Source organism: Echeneis naucrates, chromosome 18 (assembly GCF_900963305.1).
Source record: "Echeneis naucrates chromosome 18, fEcheNa1.1, whole genome shotgun sequence".
NCBI lineage: Eukaryota > Metazoa > Chordata > Actinopteri > Carangiformes > Echeneidae > Echeneis > Echeneis naucrates.
The window spans coordinates 12602055-12626104 of record NC_042528.1 but is presented as its reverse complement, the minus strand read 5'-3'; the positions used below and the strand labels follow the sequence as shown (position 1 = coordinate 12626104).

General features: G+C 41.3%; 1 protein-coding gene across 1 annotated transcript; it reads right to left on the bottom strand.

The window, feature by feature from the left end:
- Positions 1 to 2179: 2179 nt before the first annotated feature.
- On the bottom strand, positions 2180 to 18128 carry arsj (arylsulfatase family, member J). The gene is made up of 2 exons (XM_029526486.1): positions 17376 to 18128; positions 2180 to 4054 (listed from the first exon to the last, which is right to left on the bottom strand). The coding sequence occupies exons 1-2, from the start codon at positions 17684 to 17686 to the stop codon at positions 2662 to 2664; spliced, it is 1704 nt and encodes a 567-aa protein (XP_029382346.1). The 5' UTR covers positions 17687 to 18128; the 3' UTR covers positions 2180 to 2661.
- Positions 18129 to 24050: the final 5922 nt, after the last annotated feature.

Genomic DNA, 24050 nt, shown 5'->3' with positions numbered 1-24050 from the left:
GTGCTATTTGTTCTGTGCACATGTGAATGCTTATGACTGGTGCGAGGAAAAGGATACATTAACTAGGCATTTGGCAATCCACCATGAGGTTACAAATCAGTTTGTGAATTTTTGAAGCCTCCGGTTTGTAGTTATGATGTCACCACATTGTGCTATGAAACACAAGGAGGAATTAGGGCTGGTTCTGAGCTGCTCTGTACTCTGTCCTGATTGTATAATGAAGTCTGTAAGTTACACAGCAGCCGCACTCAAATCTTTCCCCTGCTTTATGGTCTCATTTCTTTTAACCTTCATTTACCGTCATTTAAAAAAAATAACATTGCGTTGTATTGAAGATGACTTAGAATTGGATGAATTTTCTTATAGACTTCAATAAAGTCTCTCTTCTACCACCAGTGGAGTCGCTCCTGATGGTCATTAGTTAAAATAGAAAACAGGTTTTAGCACTCTGCAGCATTGGCTTCACTTTATAGAACCAGAATCTATTTACAATTGATTTTAGGACATTATTTTCGCATGACTTCCTATGACATCACTAAAAAACATGAGGGCAGCTGTTCCATGTTCATATACAAGCATTTACCCAAAAAAAATATATAATAAATAAATAAATAAAATAAATAAATCTCAGCTACCTCCCACTGCAGCCAAGTTGCTGTAGAGGACAGAGTATAATACTATGACTGGATAAATTTTTGGTGTTCATAGACTCTTTAATTTTGATCCTTTTGGACTGCTGCTGTTTGATATTTCTCTCTGTTTCATTGACTTTAAGACAGATACTTCACAGTGCAGGTCCAACTGAGTCATGCTTTGAGTCATGTAGCTTTCCATTTAGCTACCCATGATTTGGCCAGTTTGCACCTTGATCGTGCAAGAACCTAGAACAGTACCATAGCTGAAAAATGTCCCAAAATCATATTCCTGCAGACCACTTTAATCAAACCTGTCTTTAGGTTTATTTCTTCATATCATTTCTGATGAACACATATTGGCATTGTTAGCATAAGGCGGCACGGTGAGGAGGATTGGTGTATTGCCTTACAGCTCAGTTACAGGGAAAAAAGTGTTAAGTTTTCACCATATGACAGATTCTAATGCCCATAACTGAAAGCAAATGTGAATTCCCAGGGTTTAACTTTTCCCCATGACCCATGGGACAGGAAATTCAGCACAATGCAATTAAATAAGAATCTGATGTCAGATTTTTTTGCTGTAGCTCATAATACATGGAGTGCCTGACTTGTGTTTTATTGCAAGCTATTGTATTGTAAATGCTGGTTCCCATGGGTACGATCCGGCTTGTTCATACAAATCACTGTAAGTGAGCTTAGATGAACTGGTGTGATTAGCCCAACTAGACCTCACCTGCTTTGGATTTACAGGGCTGTAGAGGGAGATCCCCATCTTCCTATCAGAATAAGCTGTTAACACAAATGAAGCTGTGAAAATTGAGTCAGTGTCTAAAAGATCTGAGGTCATTGCTTGGCTCTAAGTACAGTGCTGAGACAGGGGGATCCCAGTGAGTGTGGGATGGGAGGGATGTGAAGTTCAGCCTGGCATTCTTTCCATGGGAAAGCCCCTCATTCTCTTTGGAGCTCCTGCTATTTCATGTGTCTGTAACAGATTTTGAGCTTTTGGATTGTGCTGGACCCGCAGCATTACATCACTCTCATAACCTGCTTAAAAAGACAAACAAACGAACACGGGAGTCACATAAAAAACAAAACAGAGCATGTTCCATTTTTAGGCAGCTAACAGTGGAGTACAATTAGAAATCAGAAGTCAAAATGGCTAATAGGTCTGTAAAGAACAACAAGGGATCTACTTGTAAAACTCAAGATGAGTTCAAATCAGACCATTGGGGACACATGAAAAATATAGAATTAAAGATTATGAATTATGTTTGCTAATAGTTTAATATGGATGGCTTGTTCAGTACTCCATGACTGATGAAGCCAGTACTTTTTAAGAACTGCAAGAGAAGCAATTATGTCTTTATTACCGATTCACTTAAGTGTACTTTCCATGTGTAAAAGCACCGAGTGGTATCAACTCTCTAAACAACTCTACTCTCTAAAGCTAAGAGATTTTAAATGTTTTCCAGTCAAGAAGATACTTATTGCAATCAGCTTGGAATAAATTATTAACCAGAAGAGCGTTGTTTCTGGTGCTTTTATTTTGCTACTTTGTCTTACAGTCAGACAAACAGTTAGACAAACAAGACATCATCATCCTCAGATCCGATTGCATCCAACAATATCACTCAATTATATTTGGCTTTATTTCTTTGTTGCCAAAATTTATGGCAACCGTCAATGAAAAGTAGACTATTTGCTATACTAAGGGAAACAAAAATCTACACAAAGATCCAATGGTGACACAGTTCAAGCATGCAACACAATCTAGAAAAATAAACATTCTATGATTACCCTAACATTAACAGGAGGTTTCAGCTGTCTGGGTATAACAGTAGTGTTTGAACAAGTGGATCTTTGCCTCATTAGCTTGAGACATTTAAAATGTTCCATTTGAGTTTTTCATATGAACTTTAAATTTAAAACAAACTATGGGGTTAGAGAGCCTGAAGAGGATTATCCTGAAGCAGGAAGTGTCAATCCCTGAGAAAAGGAAACTGGAGTCTTTCACAAGTGGAGTAAACTATTCTACCTTTCTTTTCAGCTTTCTGTTCTTTGATGTCTTTTTCCACCTACTTTTTCCAAGATGGTTATTGAACAAATGATTGTATCTCTCATCCTCTTCTTGCTCCTCCCTCCCATCTTTGTACCAGGGTCCCCACACACCTCCATTGTACTGGGGGTTAGAACGCAGGTCTTTGGCCGGGTAGCGTACTGGCACTGCCGTCTTGTTGTAATGCGCTAGCCGCATTAGCATCTTCTTTACTATATGTGGGTGTCGTTGGGACAGGTCTACCCTCTCATAAGGGTCAGCTGTGATGTTGAAAAGCCAGAGAGATTTACCTCGATCCCAACGTATGTGCTCATTATGCCAACGATTGGTTATCCTCTGGTTGGAGAAGGTTTGTGGGGGCACCCAGTCACTGTAGCCCGGAACACCTGTCAGGAGCTTCCAGTGGCCCACCCTGATTGCAGCCTGAATGGCTGTGTTCCATAATCCATACCCTGCTTTCCATGAGCCATTCTTGGCTTTAATGTAGATTGGATCGATGTTATGAAGAATATCCTGTCGAGGAGATGGCCGGCCCTCACTGATAGCCTCCCAAATATCATACCCATCCAGATTTAGATCTTCGTCTAAAGTCCCTTCGCCCAGTGTCACCAGTGTAGGGAACCAGTCAGTGATGTGGACCAAAGATCGGCATTTTGTCCCTTTGTTTAACAAAAGGGGACTGTGAACAAAACCCACTGCCCTGATGCCTCCCTCCCAATAAGTGGCCTTACTCCCTCTGAGGGGCCAGTTGCTTCCACCAGCTAATGGCTGGCCACCATTGTCTGAGGAGTATACTATAACTGTGTTGTCATAATAACCGTAGCGTTTTAGTGCCCCAGTGAGGTTGTGAATGGCTTCGTCCAGACAGGACACCATGGCTGCGTATTTTCGACGATGTAAGTTTGGGATGCCCTTGTAGCGCTCAAGGTAACGGGCAGGAACTTGCAGTGGGGAATGAACTGCCTGATAAGCTAAGTAGAGAAACAAAGGTTTGCGGGGGTTGTGATTGGCCAAGATGTTGATGGCTTTTCTGGTAAACATCACAGTTGAGTACATGCCACGGTCCTGTTCCCATGCTGCCTCTTCCCCTTCATACAAATCATATCCACACATTCCAGGTCCTTCACATTTGTAGTGACTGTAGTAGTCTCCGCTTCCTAGCAGGGAGCCAAAGAAAGTGTCAAAGCCACGCTGGGTGGGCAGGCATCCACGCTTGTAGAAGCCTAAGTGCCACTTGCCCACCATGTGGGTGGAGTATCCTGCTTGCTTGAGTTTCTGGGGCAGGGTGACATTTTCCAGAGGCAGGCAGTTGGGCTGGGTGGCACGAATGATGGAGTGCTGAAGGCCAGTGTGAATCTGATACCTACAAAATAAAAACAAAATATCACTCATCAGAGACATGATCAGCTTTAAAGAAATATGCAGCTTTATACAAGCTCAAGTAGAAAACACCAGAAAAAAAATATTTTAGGGATATTTTCCTTTTTAAATATACAGCACGTTACTACAAATGGGTTGCATTTATTCACTTCTGTCTCCTGTAAAGTATTAAACCACTGTGATGTCACCCACTGGTTTGTGAACTCATTCATTCATTCATTCTCTGCTTTTGGGTTGCAGGGGGTGCTGGAGCCAGTCCCAAATCACATTGGGCGGGGCCACCCTGGACGGATTGCCAGTCCATCACAGGGCCATCATACAGAGACAGACCGAGATGAACAACCACTCTAACTCACATTCACACCTATGGACAATTTAGAGTCACCAATTAACATACTAAACATGCATGTCTTTGGACGGTAGAAGGAAACTGGAGTACCTGGAGGAAACCCACACAAGCACAGGGAGAACAAGCAAACTCTGCAGCTTTAACAGAAAGGCCCCAGGCCTAGGAACCAAACCTGCGACCTTCTTATTGTGGGGCAACAGTGCTAACCGCTATGCCACTGTGCTGCCCTGCTTTGCCAACTGTTTATGTGTAACTTGTCTATCTTTATATTTGAAACCAGAGGAAACCATATTTGGAGGAGAAGGTGCAGGTGAGGAGGAGTGAGAACTGGTTCTGACTTGCTCTGTACTCTTTACTGATTGCTTGGAACAGTCTGTCACTCACTCACACATAGAATTCACACCCTACTGCGTCCCCTTCTTTCTGGTCTATTTTCCTTGAAATTGGATAATAATTTAAAAATTAAATTTATGCTATATTAAAATGTGAAATATTAAAATATGATGAGCCCATTAATTAAATGAGAAGTGGGAACATTTTCACTTCAACACAACCTGACTTTTTTTTTTCTAAATCTCCTGCAAGCCAATGCCCATGAGACACCATTTAATCACATACAAACATCTCTACTCAAAGGTTGCCTATAGGCTGTAATGTTTCAGTAAATTTAATAGAATTTTACATTTAAGATTTCAGATGGAAAGGCAAACATACTCAAACAGAATAAGCAACATCAGTAATTGCAAAGTATTGCAATTACACGTACAAGTAACATGTTGCCAAAGTTTCTTAGTAGTGACAATCTGGGAACGGCTGCACAAGTTTATACAAAAAGCTCACATACTACTGTATGCATGAACATGTACTACCAGTCAAAAGTTTAGACACACTAAGACACACACACACACAGAAATTCTGATTTTTATTCAGAAATCAGTTTACCCAGTCTACTTACAGAGATAATCTTTGTATTGGAAATTATACATTGACGCTCTGAATTCAACTGTAATTACAATGGACGCCATCCAAGGCAAACACATTTGAGCTGACAGAAGTGTGGAGACATAATGCCCAGAGCAACGGCAGAAGACCTGTCACTCAATGACTGACAGGAAGCAGAATTTTGACCTGAAGCTAATGATGCAGTGTGAGCCATCTTGGCAGCAAGAAAACTATTGATAAGTGAAGGACATTTACCACGACAATTTCTCTTTAGGCATTTAATAGATATGTCATTGGATTCTAACAAAAACAAACACCTGCCACCCACTGGATTTAAAAAACTTACCCAGTCCCTCACCACTGCATCATTAACTACTCAACTGCTAAAAAATTTACCCATGACAAACTTGAAAGAGATTTCAAGAGTGATATAATTTTCCTTCCTTGATAAGCCCAATAGAAGTAAAAGAAAAGCTATACTGAGTTTATATTGTGGTATATGACCTAGGTCTGCTACATTTCTGCTCGCATGAAGAAACCTTCCATCTGTCCCTCATTACTCAATGCCTCCAGGAACCTCAACACTTTCAAGTGCTCCGACCAAAATGGAATCATAGCAATATAACTCTTGATCATGTCAAGTATTTTGTGTTGGCAATGAGCCATTTTGTGAAAAACAAAAAGACAAAAGTAAACATATGAAAATTATTCCAATAGCAATTGAGATTAAAAAATGTATTACCCGAGAGAATAATTTAAAGGTCCCAAGTTTTAAAAAGTTGTTTGTTTGCTTTTTTTTTTTTATTTTTATAATGGTCTAGGTTTGATGTTAACACAACTGAGTATCAAAGTTCTCAGTCCACAGAGAAAGGCTCAGAGTCTGTATTCAGAAACTGAACTTTAAAACTAGCTTTCAGGACTGCTGGAACTTTGTGATGTCATAAAAAAGCAGTCAAGCTGCTCTAAGCTGTCCTCCAAACCTGGCCCACCTGTACTTATTTTCCAGCCTTGCAGGATTTGGTTTCTCCAATCATTTACCAGAAATCTGCTATATTTTCATTCAGCCATTCTGCTCTCCTGATTGGCTCAGCCATCTAGTCTCACCAGAGCTCTAGAGAGAAACTTTAAGAAAAGAAATGTATATAAAAAAATCATCAACTGGATGATTTTGAAATATGTGATATTGACTTATGTGAACACACATGGCATATGGCTGTTAAATTATGAAAAGAAGCTTGTATTTCCTTAATAGTTTTTCAAGTTTTTCAAGTTTCAACTCAATTATCATGCACCTAAAGAAACTCCTACTGGTCAGACATTATAAACACTACTATTTAGGTGGAAGAAGAAATCTACACAAATATGACTCCTCTGATAACTTATTTTAATGAATAGGCCAACACCGCTCATAACACAATATGTGAATTAGTTCGCTTTAAAGATGCTGGAAAAGGGATGTTTTTTTTTTCAGACAGAGGCATGCTGGCTGCTTCAGCTCTTCAGAAAAATTAATGCAGAAAGATGTTGAGACATTTCTTTCTATTTCTTAAATCTGACTGAACTAGACTTGGTACTGTTGTATTTCTATGGTGTCTAGTGAATATGTTTAACACCAGATGGATCCAGGGCTCCAAGCGTCGAACATCACAATCAGTGCGAACAATGACATACTGAGAAATGATGTTTTCTACCACCGTTGAAGCAGATGCTCCATGACTGGTGGTGCATTGCACAATTTGCTGAGCTGGTATTCTTCAATTTTGATTATGTCTAAGTATCCTCTGCTTGGATCAGTTCACAGTGAACTGTGGGATCAGTAGCCCCACTTGAAGCATCCAAGCCAACTTAACCATTACCCACACTGTGGCTGTTTGTGGCCCACAATGAAGCAGCTCAGGTTGGAGATATCTCTTAAGGACAAACATTAAGAGTTCTGACTTCATTTTCAGTCTGACTCCTCTCACCTGCTTTGATTGAAACAAAGACACCCAGGAGACAGGAACTGATGCAACCAGAGGCTTCTTCACCTTCTCCCCACTTTGAGTGCTCTGCTGCTCTCTTCAGAGTTAGGGTTGTGCAGTTAAGCTGTCACCAAGAGAGTCTAGGGTGAAAACAGGATTGGCTTTCCAGAGGATTCAGTTGGCGGAGAACCAGAAGCTTGGTCGGGCCTAGTGAGACTCCTTGAAGGACAAGGCAATTCCTTCAAGGGTCACACCACCATGTGGTATGTGGAGCAGCAATGGACTCACTGATATAGAACAGAAGTTCCACAATTTATGTCTTTTTTCATTGAATCTGTGTAACAACACAAATGTATACAACTAGAAGGACAAGTGAACAAAGACTATAAGAAAGTCAATGGAGAGGGGTAATAAACTATATTATATTAATTCAACCTGATGGGAATGTGCTAAAGAGAGAAAACCCAGCCCTGCCACACCCAACCAATAGGATCACTGTCCTGTGCCACAACAACAACAATCCTAGAGTGCAGGCGTTTTGCTTCATGCATAGAATTAATTTGATCTGTATTAGAGCACTAGATTATGCTCGATGAAGCAAAAGTTGTAACAAAGGTTCCCACAGAAGGATTCTTTACCTGATTGTCCAATGACATTATAGGGTTGGATGCCTCTTTGGCCCTTCCTTGTGTGTGGTATATATCTTTGTCTTGCGTGGGATCATTGAAAGGAATATAGAATGATGTGTGGAAATAAATATATGTGCTTAAGTAAAACTATCAGAAATTTGAGGATCTGTCTGTCGCTAACTAAATGTTGTTGTGATTAGATAGACATACATATTGACATCAGACTGTTGTGTAACGTAACTGTGATTGTCATTGTTGCAAACGTGCGTCTGCTCCCACTTCCATGACACTGACCATGCCACCATTGAAATGATCAGACAGAGCTTTAGTGTTGATTTCGTCAACTCTTTTCAAACTCCTTTAACAACTCTCTGAAACAACTTTATCCAGTTAATAAATTCCAACCAAGTCTATGTTAGATAGCATGGAACAGGCTCTATACATTATGAATGAGTGGATAGACGTTTTTTAGATAGACGCTTAGAAATCATCATTAGTTGTCTGTTGGCCACATGTTATCACACACACAGTTTGTGGTAGCTACACTAACAACATATGCAATAGTTTTAAATCCCTGTTCCTGCAAAATTAGTGGTGCACCTCAGCTGACATCACACCTATCACTCACTCAAGAGATCACTGGTCAAACACTATCAAAAGCAACACAGGAATCATTATAGTATAACTTTACACGTCATGCTGTGTCAATGCAGTTAGAGATTCCTGTTGATTTTCTTTAACTGACCTGGCCCCACCAAACAGTTGGTTGCATGTAGTCCAACAACAATGGGAACACACAATTAAAGCTGAATGTTTGACTTGATAGATGAATTCATTTAATACTGAAAACCACACAGAGCACTAGTCTGTTCAATAGCTTAGTAGTCTTTTACTCATGGACCGCAGCTTGAGAAAGGCTCCGGGAGACAATATTTTGTGTGTGTGTGTGTGTACTGTATGTATGAAATTGATATTGTAATTTATTGTCTTTCAGTTTAGGTCAGTGAATTCAAAATGAAACCACATTGGCCTCGGTGGGAGCCAACTTGGCTTCAAATGACAAAAAGAAGAAACTCTTGTCACTTGGTGGTCTAGACCAGGGGAGTCCTGAAACCCAGCTATGAATTTGCTCTCTGGGAGATAGAGGAGCTATTGTTGATCTGTCAGTAGGCCATGGGATTTCAAAGTGATGGGAAGAAGTGAATGCAGCATGTATTTCTAGGTAAGACAGCTAAATCCAGAAGTCAATTGAGCCTGGTTCTTAAATTGTAAAGAAGCTTGTTTATTCCAGCATTGAATTAAAAAAATACACATAATGCATAATGAACTCCAAGTTAGATGCTTGTAAAACCATGGTCTCTATAATCGCTCCATTTTTCCACATGTATCTGAATTTAGACTTGTTCCTTGCCCTATAAAATACCATTGGATGCAATATACTTCATTATCTCCAATCGCCTTTTGCTAGTTTACTTTATGTAAAGATAATTTTTCCAGTTCTACCCTTCATTCATTTTTATTTGCAAGGTACTTGGGGCTGAGAGAAAAGGAATGTATGATCCAACCCAGAAATGAATAAAAAAGAACAAAGATGGAGACAATGTATGGATTTTTTCAAGGCATGTAAGTATGTTTGTGTGCTTATGAGTTGACCCTTTTAAGGACTTGCTCTCACAGCTCCTGCAGGGTTTTGGGGTGTTCACATATCTGAAGGTTACAGCCTTGTAATGAGAATGTCATGCAAAGTGCTGCCTGTGATCCTTCCACAAATCAATCAAAGTATCCCTAAGGTTTTGGCAAGGAACAGCATAAAGTTTAACACAAAGACTTTCAAATAATCTGCGTGTTGTTCCTCTATGTTCAAGAGGATTCATAAGGAAACGGGGTCTTGAAATTGAAGGTTGTGGGGCATGTGAAGGACAGCTCAAAATAATGAACGCAATATCTACTGCCCTCTGGAGACCCTCTCTTCTTCCCTGCAATCCCTCCATATGCCATGTCCAATCTGAGTGATTTATAGTTCCTTTTAAAACCAAGCAAAACATGAACATGCAGCTATGGTGCAGGGGCCACAGATCTGGGGGTAAAGCACCTCTGCAGCCTTTATCCCACATGGATTCAAGCCACACATGGGCAGCAAAATATTTCTGGCATTCACACCAAGACGCAGATGCATTCCGTGAGTGAAACGTGGTGTTAAACGCTGCTATAATCACGCTATCTCTCTGGGTTATTTACATAACTGCTGAGCCACAAGGCCAACAAATCACACAGGCCATTAAAACTGAATCATTGAGTCCCAGCAATCGTTCAAGTCTCACAAAACAAGTGCACAGGCCACAGCTCCAGCCACTGAGGTTCCTGACAGACCTGCTGCAGGCTGGGGTCCTCTCTTGTATTCTTGCTCCATATCTTCCTCACATATGGTTCAAATAAGTAGCGTCGACCCAGCACTCTGTATTTAATCAAAGTCTCCCTGAGAGCAGTTTGTCTTACTCTTTAGCTGTTCCTCCCTGAAAGCTGTTCATTTGCGCTCATTGTTATCTGTGAGTATCCTTCCTCCATTTTACTCACCCCTCTTCCGTTATGTTCTCTTTTGTACTGATTCTTCCAGGTCAAGACCAAATCTCCTGGTTAGATTTTCTTTCCTCAAAATCAAACACCAACTCCTCAACAAATGTTGCTTATCTGTCAACTCTCAATCCCTTCTTGCTGTGAATGAAAAGTCTGATCCAAGGTTCTAGTCTGCTGTAGGCATTGGAAGTGAAAGAGTGGCAGGTCACTGAAACAGCTTGAGTAAGCAGTTAAGAGGAGTTTTAGATGAGTGTGGATGGGTGGGAAGTGTGAGAACAATTAGTTGTGTTGAGCGAGGAGCAGAGTGAAAAAGAGAAATCTTAAGTAAACAAACAACCTAACCTCATGTGCTCCAGAGCAGATAATCCAAGACTGCATTGTTCTTTTTGGAGTAGAGCCACTATCATTGGTACAGATCTTTTGTTTGCTGACATATGGAACCTCATTCAGCGATGTAAGAGACAGATAAAAAAAAAAAAAATAATCAGGTTTGTCTTTGCTTGACAGGAGTGACTGTGGATCAAACACCTGTGACACAAGGAAAATGTGAGTGGGCCGAAATTTGGCTTCATATTTAATTTAAGTATGGTTTTCAGATTTTATTAGGTAAGAATAAAGGCAAGAAGGTAAGAAACTGACGAGGAGTCAAGAGAAGATACACAAAGGGTTAGTGAGTCAGCTGCTGCTGAAGAGCTGTAAGGTGTGCTTGTAAGGTACTAAACCTTCTAGTCTGGACAGGTAAGTTGTCACAGTTCAGAAGTTTGGGCTGCAGAGGCGCGTTTGTAATTACAAAGGATCTAGAACCGCTGAAAAGGTTCAAGACGTATCTATCTGCCTTGTCACATGTGTATTCCACAAACACGTTTGACATAGTTTGATGTTAGGGGACTGCTTGAGGAACAGTCTGTGCCCCCTTCAGAAAAGATCAGGGAGAGGGTTCTGAGACTGAAGATTAAAATAACTAAAGTTGAGGCAAATACTTTGACTTTAAACCTCTAACCTCATCAGTGCAGTTTAAAACAAAATGAAAAACAACAACAAAAACAAACCCACACAGGTTTTTCTGATGTCATGAGTTTCCCAATGGGTGAAAAGGGAGGAAAACCTTTTGTGAGTTCCTGTTGCTGAAAGGCCAGAGAACTTTGTTAGGGTTCCAACAGCAGCTGTACACAACTGCTGCCAGGTCCTTATCATCCATTCTCCTTTTTAACATGGAGCCTTTTCCGTATATGACTCTTCTGACCTAAACGATGTCAAATCCCTGTGAGCTAAGTTCTGTCACAATATGTCTTACTGCTGCAGTGACAGCCACAAATCACTAGCCCTGTTTAACTGTTATATCAGTAAATCAGTGACTTTTATAGACAATATCTGTATTTTGATTAAGATGCCGAATCTACTTTTCATTTGAAAAATGATTACATCACAGCAGCATCTTAATTTCTTAGGCTATGAAGGATACAGCACTGATGACTTTGTGGTCTGACCTATCCAAAGAATGTTTTGCACCAACATTGGTGCAATCAAGCAGAATTGGGCCTTGAACAGTTGAACAGTTTGGCCTTCATAGTATATGGTGTTTAGAGGCCAGTCCTTAATTGATGGAGCTTAAAATCTATATAAATTTACTCGGAAGCCTTTTAGATGTTGTTACAACCACAATGAAGGGAAATATATGAATGCTTGTGCTTTCCACTGCATTAGATGGACTATATTCCAAAAATAAAAGTAGACCTTTAAATGAAGGATGGTTTTACAGCATGTATCCTGACTCAGATAAAAGGCACCACTTTTTTTAGACCTCTCTCTCATTACTTTTCATATTAATGGAATAATAAATGGTCAAAGGGTTCATGTTGTCTTCTTGTGCTTTTCTAAACTCTCTTCATTATTAATGCTGTCTTCTATTTAGTCAGCTTATTTTCAGATAGAAGTTATATATGTATAGTGAGTTCAACTCAGCTGAAGGCTGCCCACACCATAGAATTTCACATTAATATCTTTCTTCAACTTCCAGGATGTGAAAACATCTGATTTTGCAAAGGTTAATGCCTTGGATAAGGATCAGTCATGACGTCCTGCAGGGCTGCTGACAGCGTTGTCACATTGGAAAAGTGTATGTCTTTTATTATGCTGGCTTTATGGTTTGGTTCTTCTAAGAAAAGCTTTATAGTCAATGTGTTCCACCTGAAATTGAGAATTTGACTTGGGCTCTCAAAATGTTGACTTTTTAACTTTATGCTGGCCTGCTGAAAGAAAAAATGCCGCCGAAGAAAAAAAGCATAAAAAATTAATGCATGGATGGATTCTGGGAACATGACAGGGCAGTTCCTCACTGGCTAGTAATTGCTGTAATATCACTTTAATATGGCATTTTCCTTTTTTTCATCCATCCATCCATCTTCATCCTCTTACCCGAAGTTGGGTTGTGGGGGTAGCAATTTCAGACTCTGACTGGGGGATCCTGAGGTGTTCCCAGGCCAGAGTGGCGATATAATCTCTCCACCTGGTCCTCAGTCTGCCCCAAGTCCTCCTCCCAGCTGGACGTGCCTGGAACACCTCCCAAGGGAAGCGCCCAGGAGGCATCCTAACCAGATGTCCGCACCACCTAAACTGGCTCCTCTCAATGCAAAGGAGCAGCGGCTCTACTCTGAGCTCCTCTTGCATGACAGAGCTGCTCGCCCTATCTCTAAGGGAGAAGCCAGCCACCCTTCTGAGGAAGCTCATTTTCGTCCCTTTTAGCCGCCATCTTGTTCTTTCGGTCATGATCCAGTTCTCATGACCATAGGGGAGGGTAGGAACGAAGACTGACCTGAAGATCAAGAGATTCGCTTTCCGGCTTAGCTCTCTTCTCGTCAAAGTGGTGTGATACAGCGACTGCAGTATCGCTCCCGCTGCTCCGATAATCTGGCCAATCTCACACTCCAAACTTCCCCCACTCGTGAACAAGACCACAAGGAAACACAGCCTCTGATTTGGAGGTGCTGATCCTCATCCCAGCCACTTCACACTTAGCTGCGAACCTGTCCGATGAGAGCTGAAGGTCACAGACCGATGGTGCCAACAACACCACATCGTCTGCAAAAATCAGCAATGCGATCCTGAGTCCCCCGACCTGCAACCCCTCTCCTCTGCACCTAGAAATCCTGTCTATGAAAATCACGAAGAGGATCAGTGACATGGCACAGACCTGGCGGAGGCCAACCCTCACTTGGAAAAAGTCTGACTTACTGCCGAATACCTGCACAGCTCGCTTTGGGCGTACAGGGATTGGATGGCCCTTAAGAGTGACCCCCTCACCACATATTCCCGCAGCACTCCCCTCAAAAACTCCCGGGGCCCCGGTCGTATGCCGTCTCCAGGTCCACACAGCACATGTAAACCGAGTGGGCATACTCCCAGGATCCTGGTGAAGAGCCGGTCTGTTATTCCACGACCAGGACAAAACCCGCATTGTTGCTCTTCAATCAGAGGTTCGTCGATCGGCCTGACACTCTTATCTAGCACCTTGGAGTAAACTTTCCCAGGTTGAGTAGTGTGATGCCTCTATAGTTGGCATACACCCTCTGGTCCCCTTTTTTAAAAAGATGGACGACCACCTGGGGTCTGCTGCTCCTTCAGCAGGCCTCCTTCTTCAGTCAGACAGTTTCCCTGGCCACTGGTATACACCACGGTGTCTGAGGGTTGCTGAACCTTGAAGCTTTTTTTTTTTTTTGTCTTGTCATAAAAGGGATCCATAAAAGGGACTAATAGATCTACTTGACCTAGTCTGTAGACAGTACACACTGATTTGGAGGAAATTCAGGTGTTCTCAAAAACACACAAGTCCAGATAAGCAGTGATTGAATAGGTTTTGAGTTGCTGTCCATCAGGTTGACAGCTGAGAAAAACACTGACGGATTCAACCGTAACAGAGTGCTTCAGGAAGAAATCAGAATCAGATAGCCAGAATAAAATCTGCATACAGCTTGATTCAGAAGAATCATAACATGTACTCAGGCTGATGTTTTTCGTGCTCAGCCCTTTGCTGACATTTGACTGGAGAAGTCTCCATGAATATTATCAAAAGACTTGAAAGAAGTGTTTTCAGAATTCTGGGGTGTCCATCTGACACAGACCACAGGTGTTTATATGTTAATACATGAATGGATAATGTTCTTTTACTCAACCTCAAACATGCTCCTGCAGCCATACATCGAGGATTACAAGGCAGGAACCAGATCTGAATCTGCACCTGCATGTTAACATGGATTTTAGCTAAGGTCGGGCCACACTTTTATCATTATTTTCTTGGACTCTTACCAAGAAACCTTTGGTGCCCAGCATGCCTGAGGAGCAGAGCAGATGGTGGAACCAGCAGAGGAGAAGCCCTGCAGAGCAGCATGTACAGCAAAGGAAACTGCTGATGTGAAACAGTCTGCGTGTAAACTCAAAGCCAGACCACCACTGACCCCCTACCATACTGTACATGTTAGTCAGCCTCGCATTATATCTCTTTATAGCTTCCTGCAGCCCTCTAAATCTCTTGTTACTATGGTAACACTGCTGCCGCCTTAATTGGAAACACTTAAAAAATAGTTTGACAAAAAACTGAAGACAAGGCTCACTAACAAGGTTTTAAAAGTCTGGCACCATGGACACCCACTCCTCCCAAAATGCTCTTGGTTTTTAAACTGCAGTTCCTGTAAATTGGCTGCTATTCAGCTGCTGTGGAGACAGTTACAGTAATACGCTGTGGTTGTTTTTTCTCCCTAAAATGTATATTTCTTTATAGCAAATTGGCAGCATGCAGCCTATAGTAAATTAGCAGTTAGCATATCCTGTTTACAGTGTACGTGTTGTATCCAGACAACATCACTGGATATGTCTGATACTGAGGGTGATGATATTTACTTTTTTTTCTTTTAAGTAATTAAGCAAATTTAAAAATGTGCTGTTTTAGGCCTGACCTCGTGTGAATGTGTGGTCAGGAGTAATTTCCTGACTACAGCAATGTCTCATTGGTTACATATCGTGAGCAACAGTCTACACACAGTCACCACTATCGGCTACTGCGCACACAGACCATGCTTGTATTATAAATCCTGGATTGGGCGCCGTTACTCAGCCGTGAGGCCCATTTTTCCCAGTAGCCACTCACAGCATTATACACTCATTTTGCATTTTATTAGGGACATCCAGCTGAAACTAAAGCAGCTGAACACACATGCCTGTAATAAATCACTCTTCAAAGTTAAGAATTCAACTGCAGTTTGTAATGTGTAGAGCTTTCTAGTTGTATTTATTATACAGAGAGGACTAACTGTTATTTACCCTATCTTTATTGATATTGACAAGGTGGACAAGATAATAGAAACACCTGGGCACCAAGGGGACAAATTGATGGTTTATAAGGATAATATCCCTGAAAAGTGTATATCACACTTAATGTCACATTTCTCCTCTTTCTTACTATTGCTCTTAATGAGATCTATGGGGTTTTTCATTCCCCCCTACACTGGATGGAATTTGCTTGCTTGTCTTTTAATATATATTGTGTAAAAACTAAAAGAAAATAAATAAAAGAAAAACAAATCTCTTTCTGTTGAGTATGAGTTTGGTGTTTGATGTAAATTGTAGCAGTTAAGAAATAAAGGTTTTCCAGTACTATTCCACAGCCTCTGGTGTTGCAGGTATAAAGGCAGACTCAGCAGTCAAACTACACTATCTTCCTATTGTTTTGGGAACACCTGATCGCAGCTGGCCTTTCACCTCACACACTATCTTTGTTGCACAGTCTGAAAGCTGGAGAAGGCTAATGAGCAGTTGAAACCTTCAATTTATATAATAAAAAAAACAATAAAAAACCTTGTGAGCAGTGAGTTTGGCTGATGATCAGGAACCTTAGAGGAGCTAGATCGCTGTCAGGACATGATGCACACTATCCAGGTTGTGAGAGCTGCATGTTACACTGTCAAATAGGATACTTTTTAGCTCAGATGTGTGGAATAAGGCTTGGACTGCATTCCATGTTCCCTGTTTCACATGCTCATCCCTCCAGCTGTGGGTGGATAAGGGTTTGACCTTCTGATGAAACCACTACTAGAAGACCCAAAGGGACAGGCCGGTGTCATCCTCTGTCAGCCATCATTGTGATTTAGTGCTGGTTTATGTGTTACCATTAAAAATACCTCTTGACTGCCCTTTTCACATTTGTCAAGAAGAGTTGATGATTTATCTTTATGAACTTTCTGACCTCACACACACACACACACACACACACACACACACACACACCTCACCCACAGCAGCAGACATCAGTGTCATGACTTCAGCCCAGAATGCTTCTCTTCCAGCTGTGCTGCACTGTACAGCTGTATTTGAAAACTTATGGGTCTGAACGGACCAAAAAGCGGTGCATGCAAGATGCTTCTATGGCTGCCATGTTCACTATCAGTAACAGCTAACTGAGAAACCAACAGTCTTTTCATCTGACAACTCCGACCTTGCAGCATTTGTCCACATGGATCCTGAGACCGCCTGATCCGGTCACATGATGCGCTTTTACAAGTATGAAATTGTGTATGTTGTCTTATCAGTGTTTGGATATTTGCATTTATGGTAATGGCCTAAAACAGAGAGGCATCAAATCCATCCTGCTTCGCCTTCACCTCACCAGCAGGTGCTCTAACAGATCCTGGATTATAGGGGCTCTGGGTTATCTGGTTAACATTTATACCAGAGAGGAGGTTGACTGAACAGGTGGGTGTGTTGTGTAGCGTGAGCAGTCCTAAACTAAAACTAAAAAAAAAAAAAAGACAGACAGATAATAAACGATAAGGCTCTGGTGCAGGCTTTGTGTTCTTGTACCTGCCGGTCATGAGCTGGCTCCTGGACGGGCTGCACAGCGGCTGCACGTAGTAATTCTCAAGTCTGACTCCCTGCGCAGCCAGCCGGTCCAGGGTCGGGGTCTTGATCTCGGAGCCGTGGTACCCAACATCCCTGAAACCTTGATCATCCACCAGGATGAATACTATGTGCGGCTGGGAGCTCGGTTTATCAAATTCATTTCCCTGATTCTGAGGCTCGGTGTGCCAGTTTTCCCACGACATCTGAACGCTCCATGTCTGTGCAACTATGAAGCCGAGGAACAAACTGACCGGCACCCACAAGATGAACATGTTGGAGTCGGCTGTGGAGCCTCCAGAGCGGGTTAGAGGCGGCCGGCCGGCCGGGCCGTACGGGCGGAGGTGTGTTGCACATGTTTAGGGGGAACAGCAACACTTGGAAATCGGGTTTGCATCGCGTTCACTCTTTCCTCCATAATCCGCGGACAGCTTGGCGGTTTGTGCAGGAAAAAAAACAAAAACAAAAAACAAATCAGAGGTAGTGACAGTGAGGGTGAATCCACTTGTTGACTTTTGTATAGTTGTGTGGTGATAAAGGAGCGGAGGTTTGCCGATCCGTCTGCGTCACTGGTTGTGTTGCTGTCAGGAGACGCGCGGTCGAGCAGCTGCTGCGGTGTGTTCAAGGAACAGGTCCTCCATCCTGCCGGCCCCCAGTCCCTTCACAGCTGGGAGGACACACATTGGTTGTCTTCAGCTGGTGGCAGATCCATGTGTTCGTCCGCTGTCTGCTGCAGTCCTCGACACCACACCAATCACGATGCCTTCACGGTCAATTCCAAAACTTGTATTTCAGAAGCTCACAGCGCAGCTCACTATTGTCATTCAGTGATTTTATGAAGTTTTTTTGATTTTCATTTTCGCCCCTTATTTATAGAAAATTTCATTTTAGATATAGATATAAATATTTCACTTTAAGGGTTTAAGGGTTTAAGGGTGCATTTGAAGGGTTACAAATTTTGTTGTATTTTTTCGCATTGTTCCCTCAAGGCTCCGCTATCGTGATCTCAACAGTGTGGGTTAGCAAGAGAAGGAAAAACAAACAAGCAAACTAAACCTAACACATTTTATTTTTCAAATTTCTCTTTTGTTGTTCTTTCTTTCTTTCTTTGTGTCTTGTAATCACTTATTTCGAATCTTTGTGTTCTGTCAGTCATTTGGCTTCTGACTCAAATAATCAAATCTTTGGGTGGTGAAGCCAATATCATCTTTGTACCTTTAAACCTTATTTAATTATTACATTGACATGAAGGCTAGTTGTTTTATTATGTGTGTAAGTATTTGTTCCTCTGTTGAAGCATATTGTTTGCCCTTCCTTAAAGATCCTTCATTGATGTCCTGCTTTGATTAGAGTGTCAAAGCACTTTGAAAACTCTGTTTTAAATTCATTCATCTTCTGCTGATGTACAGTCGTACATACTGGACAGGTCACCAGTCCATCGCAGGGCCCTCTGTTTTAAATATGCTGTTTTAATACAGTTAGAATTTATATTATATTTCAAATGAAATATTGTGTTTACCATCTTAGATTATTCATATCTCATCAATTCTGCAGCACCAGAGTAGTGGTCTTGTAATCTCTCCATTGATAATCCCACTGACTTTATTGGACTGACTGAGTCTCATGGTAGCTGTCTTAACGCAGAATTTATCTTTTTTCATTGTGGATCCTTGGCAAATAGTGGAATTAGTTTTTCTTCTTTGGATAGACTCTCCTGAAATGTAAGCTTCGGCTCTGGAGAAAAAGGTTCAACAATTACAAAAACAGAGCTGGAGCTTTACGTTTCACATCCAAGATGGTTGTATGTACACTACAGCCATTCTGCAAGAGACAGCTGCTCCTCTGGTTAAAAAAAAACGAAACAAAACTGCATTGAGCAGCTTAAGAACAGAACACAATATTAATATAAATTAATTCCTAATTTTCATTCAATTTATTCATTTACTCACTCACATGAACATTGATATACATTTAGTGTGTGCATGAAAAATGTACTAAATTTATAGGGATTTTCTGTAGCACAGTCTCCCTCTCCTGCCCTCTCCACTTGGTATCTCATAGTTATTCTAGCAATTCTAACTATCTATTATAACTAGTTATTCCTCATCCTCCTTTAGTAATAATGATACCAACTTGCGTACCAAGTGCACCATAATGCTCCTTTCACCTCTACAATTAATCTAATTGTTGTAACTGGACATAGGCCAAAACCTGCAGTTACTCAACAGGCCACTTAAGTCTGGATGCCCCCATAAAAATACCAATAAACTGCCTGGTAAATAAAATAAAATAAAAACCCTTTTAATCTCTGTCACTTTATAATTTCTTCTTGATTACAACTGAATGGGGGTGTTTATATATAGCAGTCATTCATTTTATTGTGTATTGAGGTTTAAATATTTCATAGTTGAGTGTTTAACAAACCAGAATGGACCAATGTCTGGGGTCCACCAGAATGTTACTCTCTGGCCATTTATGCATTTACTCGGCGTTTGACAAAATCAGACACTGCCAAGGTGGTGGCAATGGAGCTGCTCATTTTCAGCTTCAAAATCAGGCTTCAGAAACCTGTGGATGACATTACCACCATCTTTATACAAAATCTATGGCACAAACTGGTAATTTTTGCTAAAATCATTTGGGTATTAAACATCTACAAAAGGTACGGGTATTGAAATTTCTAAACGTATTGGTAAATTCGTCTATAATGTATTTAACTTTCATTTGCTATAAATAGTCATGAGAGGGAGGCAATTTTTTTCTCCTCTCCTTCTATCATCCAAAATGTCTGAAGCAAAACTGAACTCAAATAGTAGAAGCTGAGTGCCATTGCTAGTCACGCACATCACAAGCTTGTTCGATGAGCAACACCTCCACAGAATGATGCTCTCCTAGGGCTAAAATGAGGCACACTGTGCAAACAATTATGTAAATGCAGAAATCCCAGTAATCAACTGGACAGTGGCAGCACAGTTTGATACTTGCCAATGTAAAAATCTTAAACATCATGTTTTGCTGTGTTGTGTCATTGTGAAGCATTGAGACTCAGTTCATTCATACCCTGCTTGCTCTGCTCTCCCTCACCCTCTTTCTCACAAGCACATTGACAGGAGACGGCTATTCAGGGTGTTTGACTCACAGATGATGCAGCAGCAGCCTCCTCTAAAACTGCCCATATTAGCATGATCCCAGGCTGCTATATAAAAAGGCCTGCTGTGAGCCACTCAATTGGGCAGGAGGTGTTTGAGGGCCCTGTACAGTGTGCCTGTCAAAGACACTTCATCCCACAACGCTCACGGTCCTGGAAATCCCTGCCTGCACAAACACATGCACAAACAAACCCACTGGAATTGAAATTTTCTGGTTGAAGTTGACAGATTGGAGCATCAAGCAAAAGTGTCTCCAGCATGTCTGTGCATGTTACCATAATGAGCATAAATGCATTAAAATTAAAACACATGTTGGAATGAAACATAACCTATTCCTCTAGCTTTCATTAAGTCAAATCCAATTCATAAAATTACTCTTTAGCATTGTAGGAGAGGGACAAGTTCCTTAGTCATGCTCTTACAAAGTGGGCGGATATCATTTAGAAACAATTCAGCCCACTCCAAAACCTGGCCTCAAGCCCTCTGACATCCTCAAGGAGCTGAGTGATCTCATCCTAAGTCACCACTCATCACCACAGCCCACTATTACAATGCAGCGGAACAGGATATGAAGAGCTTGACCAGGATTTTGTGTGAGTGCACGCCACTGGGCGTAAAAAGTTCCAGAGCCACTTGGATCCAATGAAGATTTCCAGGAAAACCTTTGGGTATGGTTACATAAAACAGCAGGACAGTGCCCACACAAATAGCTGCCAAACCCCTAGCCTGGCTTTCCTCCCACACCAAACACATTAACACTGGCAGGCATTTGTGAGAGGTAATGGTTTGGCCTCTCTATACATACCTGAGCTCTATCCACTGTACTTGAGGGGAGGGTGAGCACTTCAAATGCATATGGAAAGCCTAGTTAAATTCCAGACATAATTGTTTGAGCAACAGGTCAAACTCTGACTACAAGGACTGTTAAGTTTTTTATATCACTTAATTTGCAGTATCAACTCAGCAGATAATCAGCTGTGAGGCTTGTCCCTTCTGTTATTGAAGCACTTTGGATTTTGCCCTGTTGGTAACTATGTTTGAAACATGGGATACCACTCAGACTCCTGCACCTTTTTTTATTTTAAATCAAAGTAGCTCATTTCCAATAAGTGAGAGAATCATATAAGCAGACTAGAGCCAGTAGCCACTTAGGTATTTATCTATGGCCTCTCCAATCTCAGGAAAAAGATAGGTAAGTGTGCAGTGCTGATGACGCTGGAAAGTGTGAATCAATGACACGCAATGACAAACTGATTCATTACACATGTTACACCTTCCACAGTTGTGGGAAAGTACAATTTTACACAGTTTTATTTTATAATTTCCTTACACAAACTATTAGGAAAATTTTGGTTTGTCTTTTATTTTTCATCCATTCTTCCTTCTGTGTGTATTCATGCCAGGACTGCAGCAACATTTCCACTCATACATAAACAACTTCCTGCCGGTGTAAATGCTGTTACCCTTTTGGCTGCTTCAGCATGAGCACGTCAACATTTCCAGGCACTTCAAGTGTTTGAAGGGATTGGTTATCCTCCACATGATGTGTAGCTCAGACGACATGTACCAGCAGCTCCTGTAGACAAGGCCTCAGTGCAGATAAACCCTGATCAGCAGATACTGTAGAAGGGGAATGTAGAGAGTGATTACAGGGAGAGTTTCAAATTCCCCAAACACATTTTTACTCCAAATTAGGTGGGTTGGGCTAGGCTAGGGTTAGGGTTAGGCAACCCTTTTTTAAACTCAGCTTGATTATCTCATTATTTTGCGATGATTATCTCAGACTTTAACATCAAAATGTACAAGTATAAGCAGGCTTTCTAAACAGAGAAAAATAAAGCTACAACAAACATAAAAACACAACACATTGAGTTTCTCTCTCTGTTTGTACTGAGGACATACAAATAGGGGAAAAGTGTTCTGAGCCTCACGTTGCCATGGTGTTACTGGTTCAGCAGCACCATCCTGAGCAGATGACTGGTCCGTTCATCATACATGTGCTCTGAAAGACAGAAAACGGCAGAAATGATCATGTTCACCCAGGTGTTGCTTATGTCAATGCCTATTGTAGAGAGCCTAATAAATATGTGCTCTATTAATCCTCAGTTACCCTCTCCATGTATCTATCTAGCTTGACAGGGTTTTGAAAGTTTTCTTTGACTTTGTTCCACCATCCATAAACATTTCCATTAAGGCAGACCATCTGGAAACAACTTATTCCCCACGTCAGCAGACCTCCTCCATTTGAGTTCTGTGTCATTGTTTGACCTTTCAGCTGATCCGCTGTGTGCTGGGTTTTCAAACTTTGGAGCTGCAGATTCTTTCAATGAAAAGGGATTGGTTAAAACAGCAGAGAGCTTCGCAACAAATAAGCAGCCAGCTCCACCTTCTGAGTTTTATACATCTGACTGGGCGGAAACAAGCTGTTGTGCAAATATTTCAAGTCTAACAGTCATTTAAGTTCAATAATAACCTGCACACGTTTAAACAGAAGAAAGGATTGTTCAGAGGATTAGTTATTATTAGTTATATTTTGGATAATATTTTTATTTCAGTAACTCCACAGAGTAGCGTCAGTGAGTCAAAATGTGATGCTTAATGTGGATGGTTGTAACACGATCTTTAAATGATATTTGCTTTGTTGTCGTCATCTCTGGCCCGCAATCCTATCTGGCTGCCAGCCGCTTTGTCTGTATGTCAGACTGGCCCCAGCAAAGAAACCTCACCAGGCTGAGAAAATAGCCCCTGTTTGTTCCTGCTTGGCTGAGTTCAAACATGCTATTCTCTCCACGTAGAATCACTGTCTGTTTGGCTTCCATCGTAATGCTGAGAGGTGAAGGAGAGCATGCATTCTCGCTTGTCACCACATAGTTGATGTGTAACACAAAGGAATTTGGACAGATTCAGTGTGAGCAGACACAGTGTAAAGGCGTTCACAGAACATGCTGGAAGAATAAGGGACTGTATGAAAATAATTAGAAGGGTAGGAAGGGTTCTGATAATGGCGTGTCTTTGAGATTACAAAGTGAGATGAACAAAAAAAAAATGTTTGCACTTGTACATCAATCCACATGAAAGAGTCACACTGGCTGGGAGTTGAAATAGGGGGAGCTTGCTTACATGGTATACACCATAACCATGCATAGCAGGAATAAATTCTGATTCTGATTCTGAAGGAGAATATATGCGTGTTGGAGATAAAGCTTGGTCGAATAATAGCAGTGGTATTGACAGTGTGTCCTAGAGTGGCAGTAGTGCTGCTAAGCACAGTGACAACAGTATGCTGACAGCCTTCCAGTCACTGCCTTTGTGAATGGGATTGGTCGACAAGTTGGGGAGAGAAGATTATTGAGCAAAATTTTGGCCAATTTAAATGGCTAGATTTTGTAAAATAAATGACTCAGAACAAATTTTACACTATAGCCTATGGCAAACATTTTGTCAAATAAACCAATAAAAACACCTGTTCAAGTATTTTCAATATCCAACC

Coding starts and splice junctions, on each gene's coding strand:
- arsj (XM_029526486.1), bottom strand. CDS start 17,686: ATGTTCATCTTGTGGGTGCCGGTCAGTTTGTTCCTCGGCTTCATAGTT. Junction 4,055..17,375: donor AGCCAGCTCATGACCGGCAG/GTACAAGAACAC, acceptor TTTATTTTGTAG/GTATCAGATTCACACTGGCC.